Source organism: Quercus suber, unplaced genomic scaffold (genome assembly GCF_002906115.3).
Source record: "Quercus suber isolate HL8 unplaced genomic scaffold, Cork oak 2.0 scaffold_46, whole genome shotgun sequence".
Lineage (NCBI taxonomy): Eukaryota > Viridiplantae > Streptophyta > Magnoliopsida > Fagales > Fagaceae > Quercus > Quercus suber.
Window position 1 is genome coordinate 1,808,419 of NW_027069511.1, and position 13,583 is coordinate 1,822,001.

Sequence of the window (13,583 nt, forward strand, 5' to 3'; positions counted from 1 at the left end):
CCTAGAGGTAGTGGAATTTGGATTGTCAAAATGGAATTACTTACAATTTGAGGGTTGGAAGTGCCCATATAAGCAAAATAAAGAGGGTACAAGATGCCTATGTTGAATAAACTGGTAGATCAGATGCCTACGATTGTTGGCCTTCAAAATCTGTGGACCTTACAATATAATTAATAATATGTCTTTTCCTTTGATCGTTGGCCCTTCACAGATCACCATAACCAAAAAAAGAATGTCATAGTGATAAGTTTCGGCTACATTTAGTCACTACTAGCCAAACAAAATGAGGGAACGGTTGTGGAATTATAATCAATTGTGGTTAAATAATCACTGTTGTATACATTTCCCAACTGCCAGACTTCAAATTGAAATTATCCAACTTGGATTTTTGACCATCTACTGGCAAAAATCGGAAAGAACTTGAGTTGTTGATGACTTAATAATGTATTACTCTCTTTTTCTTCTTGTTCCAGAAAAAAGATGTAAATTTTTAAAATAAATAAAAGTTAACAAATTTTCTATAATCATTGATTTAGGAAATAGTTTAAAAAAAATTTTATGGAAAAAGAATAAAGTAATTGATTTTGTTTTATAACTTTTTATATTTTCCATATAAGTTATATAAAAAATTTCTTAAAATTGTCGTCTATAAAATAATAAAAAGTGAAGATATAAATTGAAAGTAATGGCAAAAGTTTATTAACGTCAATACAAATAGCTATAGAGAACTTAACAACTTAGGAATTAAAATTTGCAATGCCTTAAACATCAATTCTATTAATTGCTAGCATAGTTTATAAAANTCATCCTTTGGTAGTGAGATTTTTAATTTTAACAACATAGAAACTAAATCTAAAATTAAGTGAGAAGTGACGGATTTATGAAGAAATAAAAGAGAATAGTTGAATTGGTGTGGACGAAGTTTTCTTAAATACTTTAAACCCTAACAGTTAATACAATATATTAATATTGGGAATACATATGTGAATGAAGTCTTATATTAAATAATAATGAAAAATGTAACTTATTAATATAATATAATTGGCCTTCAACTCATCGGCTTAGGCCTTTTGTGTTAAACAGTGTCCTTATATGTTATGTCAACAATTACTAAACATAAATTTATTGTACTTATAAAGGTAAAAATAGTTTTTACACATGTTAAATATTTTTTAATTTATTTTTATGTCAGTTGTTAGGGTCATATTTACTATGTAATTGGTTAATCTTTTGACAAAACGTACTTTACTTGTAATTGAGTAGATCTAAGTTAGGTTTAATATATCAAGAAGTATGTTGTTTAAACATAATAGATGTTATCATTAAAGACAAGAAGTTTGATAGACATGAAGTTTGATCTAAGAAACAAATGAAGAAAAGCTATTTCATTAAAGCTTGACACAAGCTCGACACTTGCTGCTATTGAGGATTGATGAAAAAACTAGACACAAGCTCGATCTATCGAAAATTACAATTTTAGAATTCTTAGATCTAAAATTCGGCCCATGATGATTTGAATGATTAGGGTTTCTCTTTACAACCCTAGTTATATATAAGGCTTATTTTAAAAGTCATCAAGTACGGAAACAAAAACTAGAACTCATATACTTTGTCTAAAGCTATTGCGTTTGTATGTCTTAGGGTTTTGTAACCAAGTGTTTCCTGATCTTCATCGTTTATGAAATGAAGAACTTTACATCAACAACAATCAATCGAGTTGCTAGAGTTAGTCACGTATTAGGATTCGTGCAAAGGAGTTAATCACATATTAGAGATTTTGTAAAGCAAAGAAGTCTACTACACGATTAAGTCCAATTAGGTATTGGAGCAAAGGTTCAACTGTAGATTGATATTTTGGAGAGACCAAGGTAATAGTAAAATTCCTTATACTTGTAATCGCTTGTTCTTAATTAGTGGATTCTTGGAGTGCTAACCTGAAATTCATTCAATAGGGTTTTGCCTTACGAGAGGTTTCCTCCATTCATCAACATATCACCGTGTCAATTTAATTTCCATTGCACTTAGTTTATTTGGTAATTTGTTGATGCCTCCACGATTTGCATGTAATTTGATCTAATAAATCAACTTGGGTAGTTAAATTAATTAACCGGGGCCAATCCATTTTAACCCAACATCAGCAAAAGAATTCTTTGGGCTTTTTAGTGGAAATAAGTGTTTTGAGTTTGATTGAGGAATGACAATTTTCAATTTGATAGAAGTTTGTATCTAATGCCAAAAGTCTTTAACCTTGGTGATATTATCTACTCTTTTATGAGGAAAACCAAAATTTAAATCCCAACTCTCCTATTGTTGTAACTATTGTTTGTTTGTTTGTTTTGTTTTGTTTGTTTTTTTTTTTTTTTTTTTGTAAAGAAGGAAAATAGTGAAGAATTCAATAGTTTATTTAGTGGACATAAATGTTTTGAGGTTGACCAAGGAATGGCAATTTTCAGTTCAATAGAAATTGATATCTAGTTCAAGTCTTGTAGCCCGATGATTTTTTTTTCTATCTCTTTTATGAGGAGAATTAGAGTTCAAATCCCCTCTCCCATATTGTTATAACTAATGATTTTTTGTTTTAATTTTTTAAAAGTTGGATATCTAATTCAAGAGAAGGAAGGAAAACGGTGTGATTTGGTGAAATCTCAGAATGTTCAATCCATGATATTTTTGGTATGATATTCTTCTGCATTTAGGCTTAGCACTAATCAGTTTTCATACACATCCAGTTTGCTTGAACAGAACTAGTCTCTACCTGCATATAGTCACCAATCTTGACTACTAATGTTCCGTGCACTGGAGGAACGTCAACCCAATGATCTTGATGGAGGACCTGCAGGCCACCAATATTATCTTGCAAGAGTATGGTTGGAGAGGATGGGTCTGAATGCTTTGTTGCGCCAAGGGTCAAGTCGGGTTCAGGACTAGCCGAGTAATAGTGGCACACCAATGTTTCTGCTTTCATGCATTCTATGTTTTCTAGGTACTCACTGCTCAGCCCAAAGCCTCTGATAGTAATTCTGATAGTGCCTTGCTTAGTTCAATCATCTGTTTCACATATTCAATTACAACCTCCCTAAAAAATAAGACAAAATAAAGTGTTAGCTAATTTTGCATAGACATAGTGTGTGTATTATATTGCATGTAGTAGTATTATTAGTACCTGCATACTAGGGGAAGTTCATCAGGGTTTAGAGGACCATCTTGGAATTCAAATAAAATTGAATCCCTCCAATCTGCTGCTTTGGACACTAAGAGAGCACCGTTGCAGTAATACTTAGCTTGTTGCTTCTGATCACGCGAGTACCCCCTCCATCTTCTCTTCCTTGGTTGCTCAGGGAATTATCGCACAGCTTCTAACATGTCTAGCTATAACACTAACTGGAATTCCATGATTAATCATCTGGAAGAAGCCCCATATTTCTGACGCTTTACGAACTTGATCAACGATCTCCATCCTTCGGCAACTTCGTTCAAAGCCTTGGACATATCACTGGAACGTGGAAGTGCGTAGTGGCTGGAGATAGCACTGGAAGGCTCTCTGGTGGATGGATGAGGAACCTTGACCTTGTCACTATTAATTGCTAGCATAGTTTATAAAAGCTTAAAATGAGTAAGGGCTGAGTTTCCTTCCAGTCCCTTTGATATATAGTGAGCAACGTATTCACTAATTTGAGTTTCCCTGTATATGGGTGGGTTGCTGTCAGATAGAAACTCCTTTATTGGCCCAAGTTTTCGTGCAGGACTTGGATGGAGAAAGCATGCAGCTGAAATTCTGGGCCCAATACGTCCAGCCAGTACCCTATGCTCCACACTTCTGAACTTGTCGTTTGTGATTAGCTACAATTTATTAAAAAAATAATAATAATAAAAAAAATGAGAACAAGACTATGACGCAAAATGGATTATACTATATACTAATAGCAGAAGTATTGAAGCAGAGTATTTGCCTTAATCTATTATATTATCGGATGTATGCACCCTCTCTTTTAAAGTATTTAGGTGAATTCCAATTAATAATGTAGAATTCAAGTATTATGAGGAGAAATTATGCAAATTCACACAATGCATAAGAATATATAATTATTTTGTAATGTGGTATAATATATAATTTATTTTCTAAAATTTATTGAAGATAGTTTGTTCTCATTAAAAAATTGAACTATTTCTAAAAGTATTTTCCATTTCTCTATCTCTACAAATATATCATTCTATTATTTTGAGTGTTTTTTTAGAACTTGAGTGTGTTTGACTAATATTATTCTTTTTTGAAGTGATCTATATTTTTCAAAATTTTGTTATTGTGTGTTATATTTTCCTTTTTTCTTTTTGGTACAACTAAATTTTTTTTTATTTCAAATTAATTATTTAAATTTCTCATTTTCTTAAGTAAATTATCATGATAATCAAACTTCATAACAAATTTACAAATGATATTACTCAAATAATCGATAGACATATTCAAATATATAGCCATGTAGATTTTATTTTGATATAAACACAAACTCTCACTTCCAAAAATATCTAAGATGGGGAACTGATCAAAAAACACACCACCAAAATCTATCAACCAAAAGTAAAGATACAAAAAACACAAAAAATCATCAATTCAGAGTAGAGTTGCATGAAAGAATAAATAATCCACAGAGAGAGAGAGAGAGAGAGAGAGAGAGAGAGAGAGAGATTTATATAGAAGAAGATGAGTAGAAGAATACTGAAAAGAAAATGTATAGTTGTAAACACTAAGTTATCCAAGCCATTTTACGAAATAGAATAACATCATATCATTATATATATACTATATAATGTCATATGATAAAATCTAAAAATAAAAGCAAAAAGATAAAAAATTGAAACACAGCCAAATCACATCATTCCAAAATAGAGTTCAACCCAAAAAATTCATCAACCTAAAGTAGAGATGCAATAAAGAATTAAAAATCCACAAAATGAGAGAGAGAGAGAGAGAGAGAGACAGAGAGAGAGAGAGAGAGATGGAGAGAGTATTAATCTTTTTTTGTGTAGAAAAATATAGATTGAATAGAAGAGAAAATAACAAATTTTTATGATAAATAAAATGAGGAGAAAAAGAGTCAAAATGAAAGAAAAATGAAGGAATGGTAGAATTGTAACATTAAGGTATAAAGTAGTAGGGAAATAAAAATGTAAAAGTAAGGGGGTAAATTTTGGTGGAAATATAATTGTAAAGTGAGAATTTAATAAGGAGAAAAATAATTTAAAATGGAAGGGAAGTATTGGAAATAGGTGGATGATGTGGTTCAACAGAAATCAAAAGTATAGAAACAATAAATGCTACACTTTAGCTTATATATATATATATATATAATTTGAGTGATTAATATAACATAATTGGCTCTAAACTAATGAGTTAAAGCATTTTGAGTTTAGTGGTGTTCCTATAGGTTATTTCAACTACTAAATTGGAGTCTCCCAAAGTGTTATTTTCCGGATGGTTACTAAACGTAAATATATTGTACTTTATAAAGGTAGAAATAGTATCCAACACATGTTAACCATTTTTTCAATTTATTTCTTTATGTCAAAAAAAGAATAAATCTTTAGGTTTTTTGGTGGACGTAAGTGTTTTGAGATTGACTAAGGAATAATATTTTTCAATTTGATAGAAGTTAAAGGTAGAAGTAGTATCTTACACATGTTAACCATTTTTTTTGAATTTATTTCTTTTTTATCAAAAGAATTAATCTTCAGGTTTTTTGGTGGACATAGGTATTTTGAGATTGACCAAGGAATGATATTTTTCAATTTGATAGAAGTTTGTATCTAATGCCAACAGTCTAGTAGCTTGGTGATATTATCTACTCTTTTTATGAGAAAATCAAAATTCAAATCTCCTCTCTCTTATCGTTGCAACTATAGAATTTTTTATTTTATTTTATAAAAGTTGGTCTCCAATTGAAGATAAGGAAGGAATATAGTAAAGAATTCATTAGTTTATTTGATGGACATAAGTGTTTTGAGGTTGAGCGAGGAATGGAAAATTTCAAATTGATAAAAGTTGATATATAATGCCTAAAGCCTTGTAGATCGGTGATTTTTTCCCCATTCTTTTATGAGGAGAAATAGAGTTTAAATTCCATATTTCCTATTATTGTAACTATTGAAATATATATTTTAAAAAATAGATTTCTAATTCAAGACATGGAGAACGGTGTGATTTGGTGAAATCTCAGAGAGTTCAACCTGTGATTTTTTGGAATGATATATTTTCCTTCATTTAGGCTTAGCACTTCTCATTTTTCTTACACATCCCATTTGCATGGCACACGACTGAATAAAGACGGAAAAAGAAATATGTGAACAGAACTATAGTTTCTACCTGCAGAAGGTCACCAATGTTGACTACCAATGCTCCGTGCACTGGAGGAACGTCAACCCAATGATCTTGATGGAGAACCTGCAGGCCACCAATATTGTCTTGCAAGAGTGTAGTTAGAGAGGATGGATCTGAATGCTTTATTGTGCCAAGGGTCAAGTCTGGTTCAGGACAAGCCGGGTAATAGTGGCACACAAACAATTCAGATTTCATGCATTCTATGTTTGCTAGGTAGTCAGTGCTAAGCCCCAAAGCTTCAGATAGTAATTCTTTTAGTGCCTTGGATAGTTCAATCATGTGTTTCCAATAATCGCTTACAGACTCCCTGAAAATTAAGACACATATAAGATATAAATCATATAACATAGACAGTATAAATATATTACATGTATTTTTGCATTCATTTTCACTAGCTAGAAGTATTATTAGTACCTGCATGCTAGGGGAAGTACTTCAAGGTTTAGGGGACCATATTTGAAATCAAATGAAATTGAATCCCTCCAACTTGCTGCGTTGGACACTAGGAGATCCATATTGCTGTAGTACTTAACTGGTTGCTTGAGATCACGTGAGTACCACTTTATCTTCTCTTCCTCTGGTTGCTCATGGAATTGTTGAACTGCTTCAAACATTTTGTCCATAGCACTAACTGGAACTCCATGATTAATCATTTGAAAGAAGCCCCATGTTTCTGATGCTTTACGTATTTGATCAACGATCTCCATCCTCCGGCAACTTTGTTCAAAGCCTTGGAGATCAATCACTGGAACTTGGAAGTGGGCAGTAGCTGGAGATAGCATTGGATTTGGAAGGCTCTCTGGTGGATGGATGAGGAACCTTGGGACCTTGGTCACTCCAGAGTCCACTAGTCCTTTAACTCCAGCTTTTGTATCATCAAATTCCTTCACTTCCTTGGCTCTGTCATAGCCCAATTCATCTCCAGGAACAAGTTTATTTCCTACACTAGAAGTGAGATCCATCCTAAAGGTGGTGGAATCTGGATTGTCAAAATGGAATTACTTACAATTTGAGGGGTTGGAAGTGATCATATATATAAGCAAAAGAATGGTACAAGATAGATCGATGCCTTTGTTCACTGAACTGATAGATACGATATCTATGATTATAAAAATGCATGTAAAAGATAACTTACAAAAAGGCCAATAGAGATATTCACTCTTAGACTTGAGAAAATGCACCATCTGATAGATGTATATTTCTTTGCTCTCACATGAAGGTGGACTCTACATATATGAGGCCCACATCCATATGAAAGAAAGGAAACATGCATTTTGATGTATGGTATACCACATCTTTAGACTTTGGCCTAGACATTTACAATAATAATAATAATAATATATGTTGAACAGAAAATGTCATTAATTCCAAAGATCACAGATAAATATCATTGTTAATGAGGAAACGCTTGCGCAACTAGTGTAGGTTCATTGCCTAAAACCTGGATCAGTCTAGCTTTTCAATATTTTCTTCCTAGTTGCTTTCTAAATAATTGCTCTTTGTAAATTGTTTTTTCTAACTTGACTTTTTCATCACGGAAATGTGCAATGAATGAGCAGAACGGTGAAGTTTTCTGGTTGATAGTCTGTTTTCAAAACATTATCCTGAATACGTACAAAAATAGATATTCAAAGTAAGACAAAAAAAAAAAAAAGTAAGTGTTTTGAGATTGACTAAGGAATAATATTTTTCAATTTGATAGAAGTTAAAGGTAGAAGTAGTATCTTACACATGTTAACCATTTTTTTTGAATTTATTTCTTTTTTATCAAAAGAATTAATCTTCAGGTTTTTTGGTGGACATAGGTATTTTGAGATTGACCAAGGAATGATATTTTTCAATTTGATAGAAGTTTGTATCTAATGCCAACAGTCTAGTAGCTTGGTGATATTATCTACTCTTTTTATGAGAAAATCAAAATTCAAATCTCCTCTCTCTTATCGTTGCAACTATAGAATTTTTTATTTTATTTTATAAAAGTTGGTCTCCAATTGAAGATAAGGAAGGAATATAGTAAAGAATTCATTAGTTTATTTGATGGACATAAGTGTTTTGAGGTTGAGCGAGGAATGGAAAATTTCAAATTGATAAAAGTTGATATATAATGCCTAAAGCCTTGTAGATCGGTGATTTTTTCCCCATTCTTTTATGAGGAGAAATAGAGTTTAAATTCCATATTTCCTATTATTGTAACTATTGAAATATATATTTTAAAAAATAGATTTCTAATTCAAGACATGGAGAACGGTGTGATTTGGTGAAATCTCAGAGAGTTCAACCTGTGATTTTTTGGAATGATATATTTTCCTTCATTTAGGCTTAGCACTTCTCATTTTTCTTACACATCCCATTTGCATGGCACACGACTGAATAAAGACGGAAAAAGAAATATGTGAACAGAACTATAGTTTCTACCTGCAGAAGGTCACCAATGTTGACTACTAATGCTCCGTGCACTGGAGGAACGTTAACCCAATGATCTTGATGGAGAACCTGCAGACCACCAATATTGTCTTGCAAGAGTATAGTTAGAGAGGATGGATCTGAATGCTTTATTGTGCCAAGGGTCAAGTCTGGTTCAGGACAAGCCGGGTAATAGTGGCACACAAACAATTCAGATTTCATGCATTCTATGTTTGCTAGGTAGTCAGTGCTAAGCCCCAAAGCTTCAGATAGTAATTCTTTTAGTGCCTTGGATAGTTCAATCATGTGTTTCCAATAATCGCTTACAGACTCCCTGAAAATTAAGACACATATAAGATATAAATCATATAACATAGACAGTATAAATATATTACATGTATTTTTGCATTCATTTTCACTAGCTAGAAGTATTATTAGTACCTGCATGCTAGGGGAAGTACTTCAAGGTTTAGGGGACCATATTTGAAATCAAATGAAATTGAATCCCTCCAACTTGCTGCGTTGGACACTAGGAGATCCATATTGCTGTAGTACTTAACTGGTTGCTTGAGATCACGTGAGTACCACTTTATCTTCTCTTCCTCTGGTTGCTCATGGAATTGTTGAACTGCTTCAAACATTTTGTCCATAGCACTAACTGGAACTCCATGATTAATCATTTGAAAGAAGCCCCATGTTTCTGATGCTTTACGTATTTGATCAACGATCTCCATCCTCCGGCAACTTTGTTCAAAGCCTTGGAGATCAATCACTGGAACTTGGAAGTGGGCAGTAGCTGGAGATAGCATTGGATTTGGAAGGCTCTCTGGTGGATGGATGAGGAACCTTGGGACCTTGGTCACTCCAGAGTCCACTAGTCCTTTAACTCCAGCTTTTGTATCATCAAATTCCTTCACTTCCTTGGCTCTGTCATAGCCCAATTCATCTCCAGGAACAAGTTTATTTCCTACACTAGAAGTGAGATCCATCCTAAAGGTGGTGGAATCTGGATTGTCAAAATGGAATTACTTACAATTTGAGGGGTTGGAAGTGATCATATATATAAGCAAAAGAATGGTACAAGATAGATCGATGCCTTTGTTCACTGAACTGATAGATACGATATCTATGATTATAAAAATGCATGTAAAAGATAACTTACAAAAAGGCCAATAGAGATATTCACTCTTAGACTTGAGAAAATGCACCATCTGATAGATGTATATTTCTTTGCTCTCACATGAAGGTGGACTCTACATATATGAGGCCCACATCCATATGAAAGAAAGGAAACATGCATTTTGATGTATGGTATACCACATCTTTAGACTTTGGCCTAGACATTTACAATAATAATAATAATAATATATGTTGAACAGAAAATGTCATTAATTCCAAAGATCACAGATAAATATCATTGTTAATGAGGAAACGCTTGCGCAACTAGTGTAGGTTCATTGCCTAAAACCTGGATCAGTCTAGCTTTTCAATATTTTCTTCCTAGTTGCTTTCTAAATAATTGCTCTTTGTAAATTGTTTTTTCTAACTTGACTTTTTCATCACGGAAATGTGCAATGAATGAGCAGAACGGTGAAGTTTTCTGGTTGATAGTCTGTTTTCAAAACATTATCCTGAATACGTACAAAAATAGATATTCAAAGTAAGACCAAAAAAAAAAAAAAAATGATCTCATTTATACAAATCCACAACTATATATTTGGACACAATTTAGGCACGTTTATTTGCGAGGGATATATTTACTTATTGTTGAATAAAATGATACGTTTAATGATGTCAAAGGCTTCCTATTGCACGGTGCATATTTTTTTTTTGATGAACCAGCAATTTTATTAAACAAAAAACAGAACTACACAGACAAAGAAGGAGCCTCAGCTCTAATAACAGAAACAAAGCAATGCGGCCCCAGACTCACATCAAAAGAGCCAAAGTAGTTGTTTGACAAAGACCACTTGGCTAAAACATGAGTAGCAACATTTGCTTCTCTAGCCACCCAACTGAATCTACAAATTGAGAAATTCAACTTTAAGGCTAAAACATCAGAACAGATGGTTTTTATTCTCCAAGGAACACCCGGGTTAGGACAACTCAGTGCATCAATGCAGGACTTTGAGTCACTTTCGATGGAAATGGAGTCGACATCCAAGTTTGCTGCCAAGATGAGGGCCCAGATAATAGCCTCAGCCTCTGCTTGGAGAGGGAGAGTGGTGTTCACTCTTTTAGAACAAGCAAACACTACTTCCCCTCTCCAATCTCTAGCTACAGCAGCAATAGATGAACTCACAGAATTGCAAGCAGCATCTACATTGATCTTAATAGTGTCCCTATCTGGATTAGACCAAGCTGAATGAATCCTATTGCTTGTTGACCCCATCAGGATATCAAGAACCTTCCAAAACTCAGCAACAGATCTGGAAATCTTTAGTAAGGTCCCATCCAAATTTGGAGAACCTCCCGCAAATTGAACTTGGTTTCTTAACTTCCAGACCTCATCGCATATCACTGCACCGAATAATAAAAATTCTGCCTTGTTAGTTGAATTCAACCCAACTGTATCCGGAGGGGAGATTAATGTTTGAATGAATTGGGAGGAGGAGGAGAGGCCCAAACCATCAAATCTAAACCCCCAATGGCTGTTGAACCAAATAGCTTTAGTCAATGGGCACATAACAAATAAATGGAGACAAGTCTCTTCTTCCATGCCACATAATGAGCAAGACGTGTCTCCAATATTTATATATCTACGTGCACTGGAGGAACGTCAACCCAATGATCTTGATGGAGAACCTGCAGGCCACCAATATTGTCTTGCAAGAGTGTAGTTAGAGAGGATGGATCTGAATGCTTTATTGTGCCAAGGGTCAAGTCTGGTTCAGGACAAGCCGGGTAATAGTGGCACACAAACAATTCAGATTTCATGCATTCTATGTTTGCTAGGTAGTCAGTGCTAAGCCCCAAAGCTTCAGATAGTAATTCTTTTAGTGCCTTGGATAGTTCAATCATGTGTTTCCAATAATCGCTTACAGACTCCCTGAAAATTAAGACACATATAAGATATAAATCATATAACATAGACGGTATAAATATATTACATGTATTTTTGCATTCATTTTCACTAGCTAGAAGTATTATTAGTAGCTGCATGCTAGGGGAAGTGCTTCAAGGTTTAGGGGACCATATTTGAAATCAAATGAAATTGGATCCCTCCAACTTGCTGCTTTGGACACTAGGAGATACATATTGCTGTAGTACTTAACTGGTTGCTTGAGATCACGTGAGTATCACTTTATCTTCTCTTCCTTTGGTTGCTCAGGGAATTGTTGAACTGCTTCAAACATTTTGTCCATAGCATTAACTGGAACTCCATGATTAATCATTTGAAAGAAGCCCCATGTTTCTGATGCTTGACGTATTTGATCAACGATCTCCATCCTCCGGCAACTTTGTTCAAAGCCTTGGAGATCAATCACTGGAACTTGGAAGTGGGCAGTAGCTGGAGATAGCATTGGATTTGGAAGGCTCTCTGGTGGATGGATGAGGAACCTTGGGACCTTGGTGTCCACTAGTCCTTTAACTCCAGCTTTTGTATCATCAAACTCCTTCACTTCCTTGGCTCTGTCATAGCCCAATTCATCTCCAGGAACAAGTTTATTTCCTACACTAGAAGTGAGATCCATCCTAAAGGTGGTGGAATCTGGATTGTCAAAATGGAATTACTTACAATTTGAGGGGTTGGAAGTGATCATATATATAAGCAAAAGAATGGTACAAGATAGATCGATGCCTTTGTTGACTGAACTGGTAGATACGATATCTATGATTATAAAAATGCATGTAAAAGATAACTTACGAAAAGGCCAATAGAGATATTCACTCTTAGACTTGAGAAAATGCACCATCTGATAGATGTATATTTCTTTGTTTTCACATGAAGGTGGACTCTACATATATGGGGCCCACATCTATATGAAAGAAAGGAAACATGCATTTTGATGTATGGTATACCACATCTTTAGACTTTGGCCTAGACATTTACAATAATAATAATAATAATAATATATGTTGAACAGAAAATGTCATTAATTCCAAAGATCACAGATAAATATCATTGTTAATGAGGAAACGGTTGCGCAACTAGTGTAGGTTCATTGCCTAAAACCTGGATCAGTCTAGCTTTTCAATATTTTCTTCCTGGTTGCTTTCTAAATAATTGCTCTTTGTAAATTGTTTTTTCTAACTTGACTTTTTCATCACGGAAATGTGCAATGAATGAGCAGAACGGTGAAGTTTTCTGGTTGATAGTCTGTTTTCAAAACATTATCCTGAATACGTACAAAAATAGATATTCAAAGTAAGACAAAAAAAAAAAAAATGATCTCATTTATACAAATCCACAACTATATATTTGGACACAATTTAGGCACGTTTATTTGCGAGGGATATATTTACTTATTGTTGAATAAAATGATACGTTTAATGATGTCAAAGGCTTCCTATTGCACGGTGCATATATATATGCATTGCCTGCCGTAAATTATGTTAGTGACGTTAGGTAAGATGCAAGGGACATTTCACTTGTCAAGCTGATGCAAATAATCTTCGCAAAAATAGTATTTTTATCAAAAGCCTCCTCTCATTTTTTATTTGTATTTTTTAATTTGTTAAGAAATATATAATTACTAAATATATCTCTCCTCAACCTCCCTTCTTGGGCTGGAACCGAGTTCCAACATACCCCCAGGCCCCATGCGCTAAAGTGCATAAATAGGGAGATACCATCGATTAGGAC

The 13,583-nt window shown here is 33.8% G+C and overlaps 2 protein-coding genes and 2 pseudogenes across 2 annotated transcripts; all 4 read right to left on the reverse strand.

Annotated features, from left to right (window-relative positions):
- Positions 1-2,704: 2,704 nt before the first annotated feature.
- On the reverse strand, positions 2,705-3,578 carry LOC112012436 (1-aminocyclopropane-1-carboxylate oxidase homolog 9-like; annotated as a pseudogene).
- Positions 3,579-3,582: 4 nt separating this feature from the next.
- On the reverse strand, positions 3,583-7,373 carry LOC111983718 (1-aminocyclopropane-1-carboxylate oxidase homolog 1-like). The gene is made up of 3 exons (XM_065771641.1): positions 6,788-7,373; positions 6,359-6,680; positions 3,583-3,840 (listed from the first exon to the last, which is right to left on the reverse strand). The coding sequence occupies exons 1-3, from the start codon at positions 7,333-7,335 to the stop codon at positions 3,595-3,597; spliced, it is 1,116 nt and encodes a 371-aa protein (XP_065627713.1). The 5' UTR covers positions 7,336-7,373; the 3' UTR covers positions 3,583-3,594.
- A 532-nt stretch (positions 7,374-7,905) lies between these two features.
- Positions 7,906-9,803, reverse strand: LOC136066784 (1-aminocyclopropane-1-carboxylate oxidase homolog 1-like). Its single transcript, XM_065771631.1, has 3 exons — positions 9,218-9,803; positions 8,789-9,110; positions 7,906-7,977 (listed from the first exon to the last, which is right to left on the reverse strand). Exons 1-3 carry the CDS (start codon positions 9,763-9,765, stop codon positions 7,906-7,908), a joined length of 942 nt encoding a protein of 313 aa, XP_065627703.1. The 5' UTR covers positions 9,766-9,803.
- Positions 9,804-11,848: 2,045 nt separating this feature from the next.
- LOC136061072 (1-aminocyclopropane-1-carboxylate oxidase homolog) lies at positions 11,849-12,509 on the reverse strand (annotated as a pseudogene).
- Between the last annotated feature and the right edge of the window lie 1,074 nt (positions 12,510-13,583).

Bases quoted from the DNA above. Each gene is read 5' to 3' on its own strand.
- LOC111983718 (XM_065771641.1), bottom strand. From the start codon at position 7,335: ATGGATCTCACTTCTAGTGTAGGAAATAAACTTGTTCCTGGAGATGAA. The intron at 6,681-6,787 runs GTACTAATAATA...CTTAATTTTCAG, and splicing joins GTACTTCCCCTAGCATGCAG to GGAGTCTGTAAGCGATTATT. The intron at 3,841-6,358 runs GTAGAAACTATA...AATAAATTGTAG, and splicing joins ACATTGGTGACCTTCTGCAG to CTAATCACAAACGACAAGTT.
- LOC136066784 (XM_065771631.1), bottom strand. From the start codon at position 9,765: ATGGATCTCACTTCTAGTGTAGGAAATAAACTTGTTCCTGGAGATGAA. The intron at 9,111-9,217 runs GTACTAATAATA...CTTAATTTTCAG, and splicing joins GTACTTCCCCTAGCATGCAG to GGAGTCTGTAAGCGATTATT. The intron at 7,978-8,788 runs GTAGAAACTATA...GTACGTATTCAG, and splicing joins ACATTGGTGACCTTCTGCAG to GATAATGTTTTGAAAACAGA.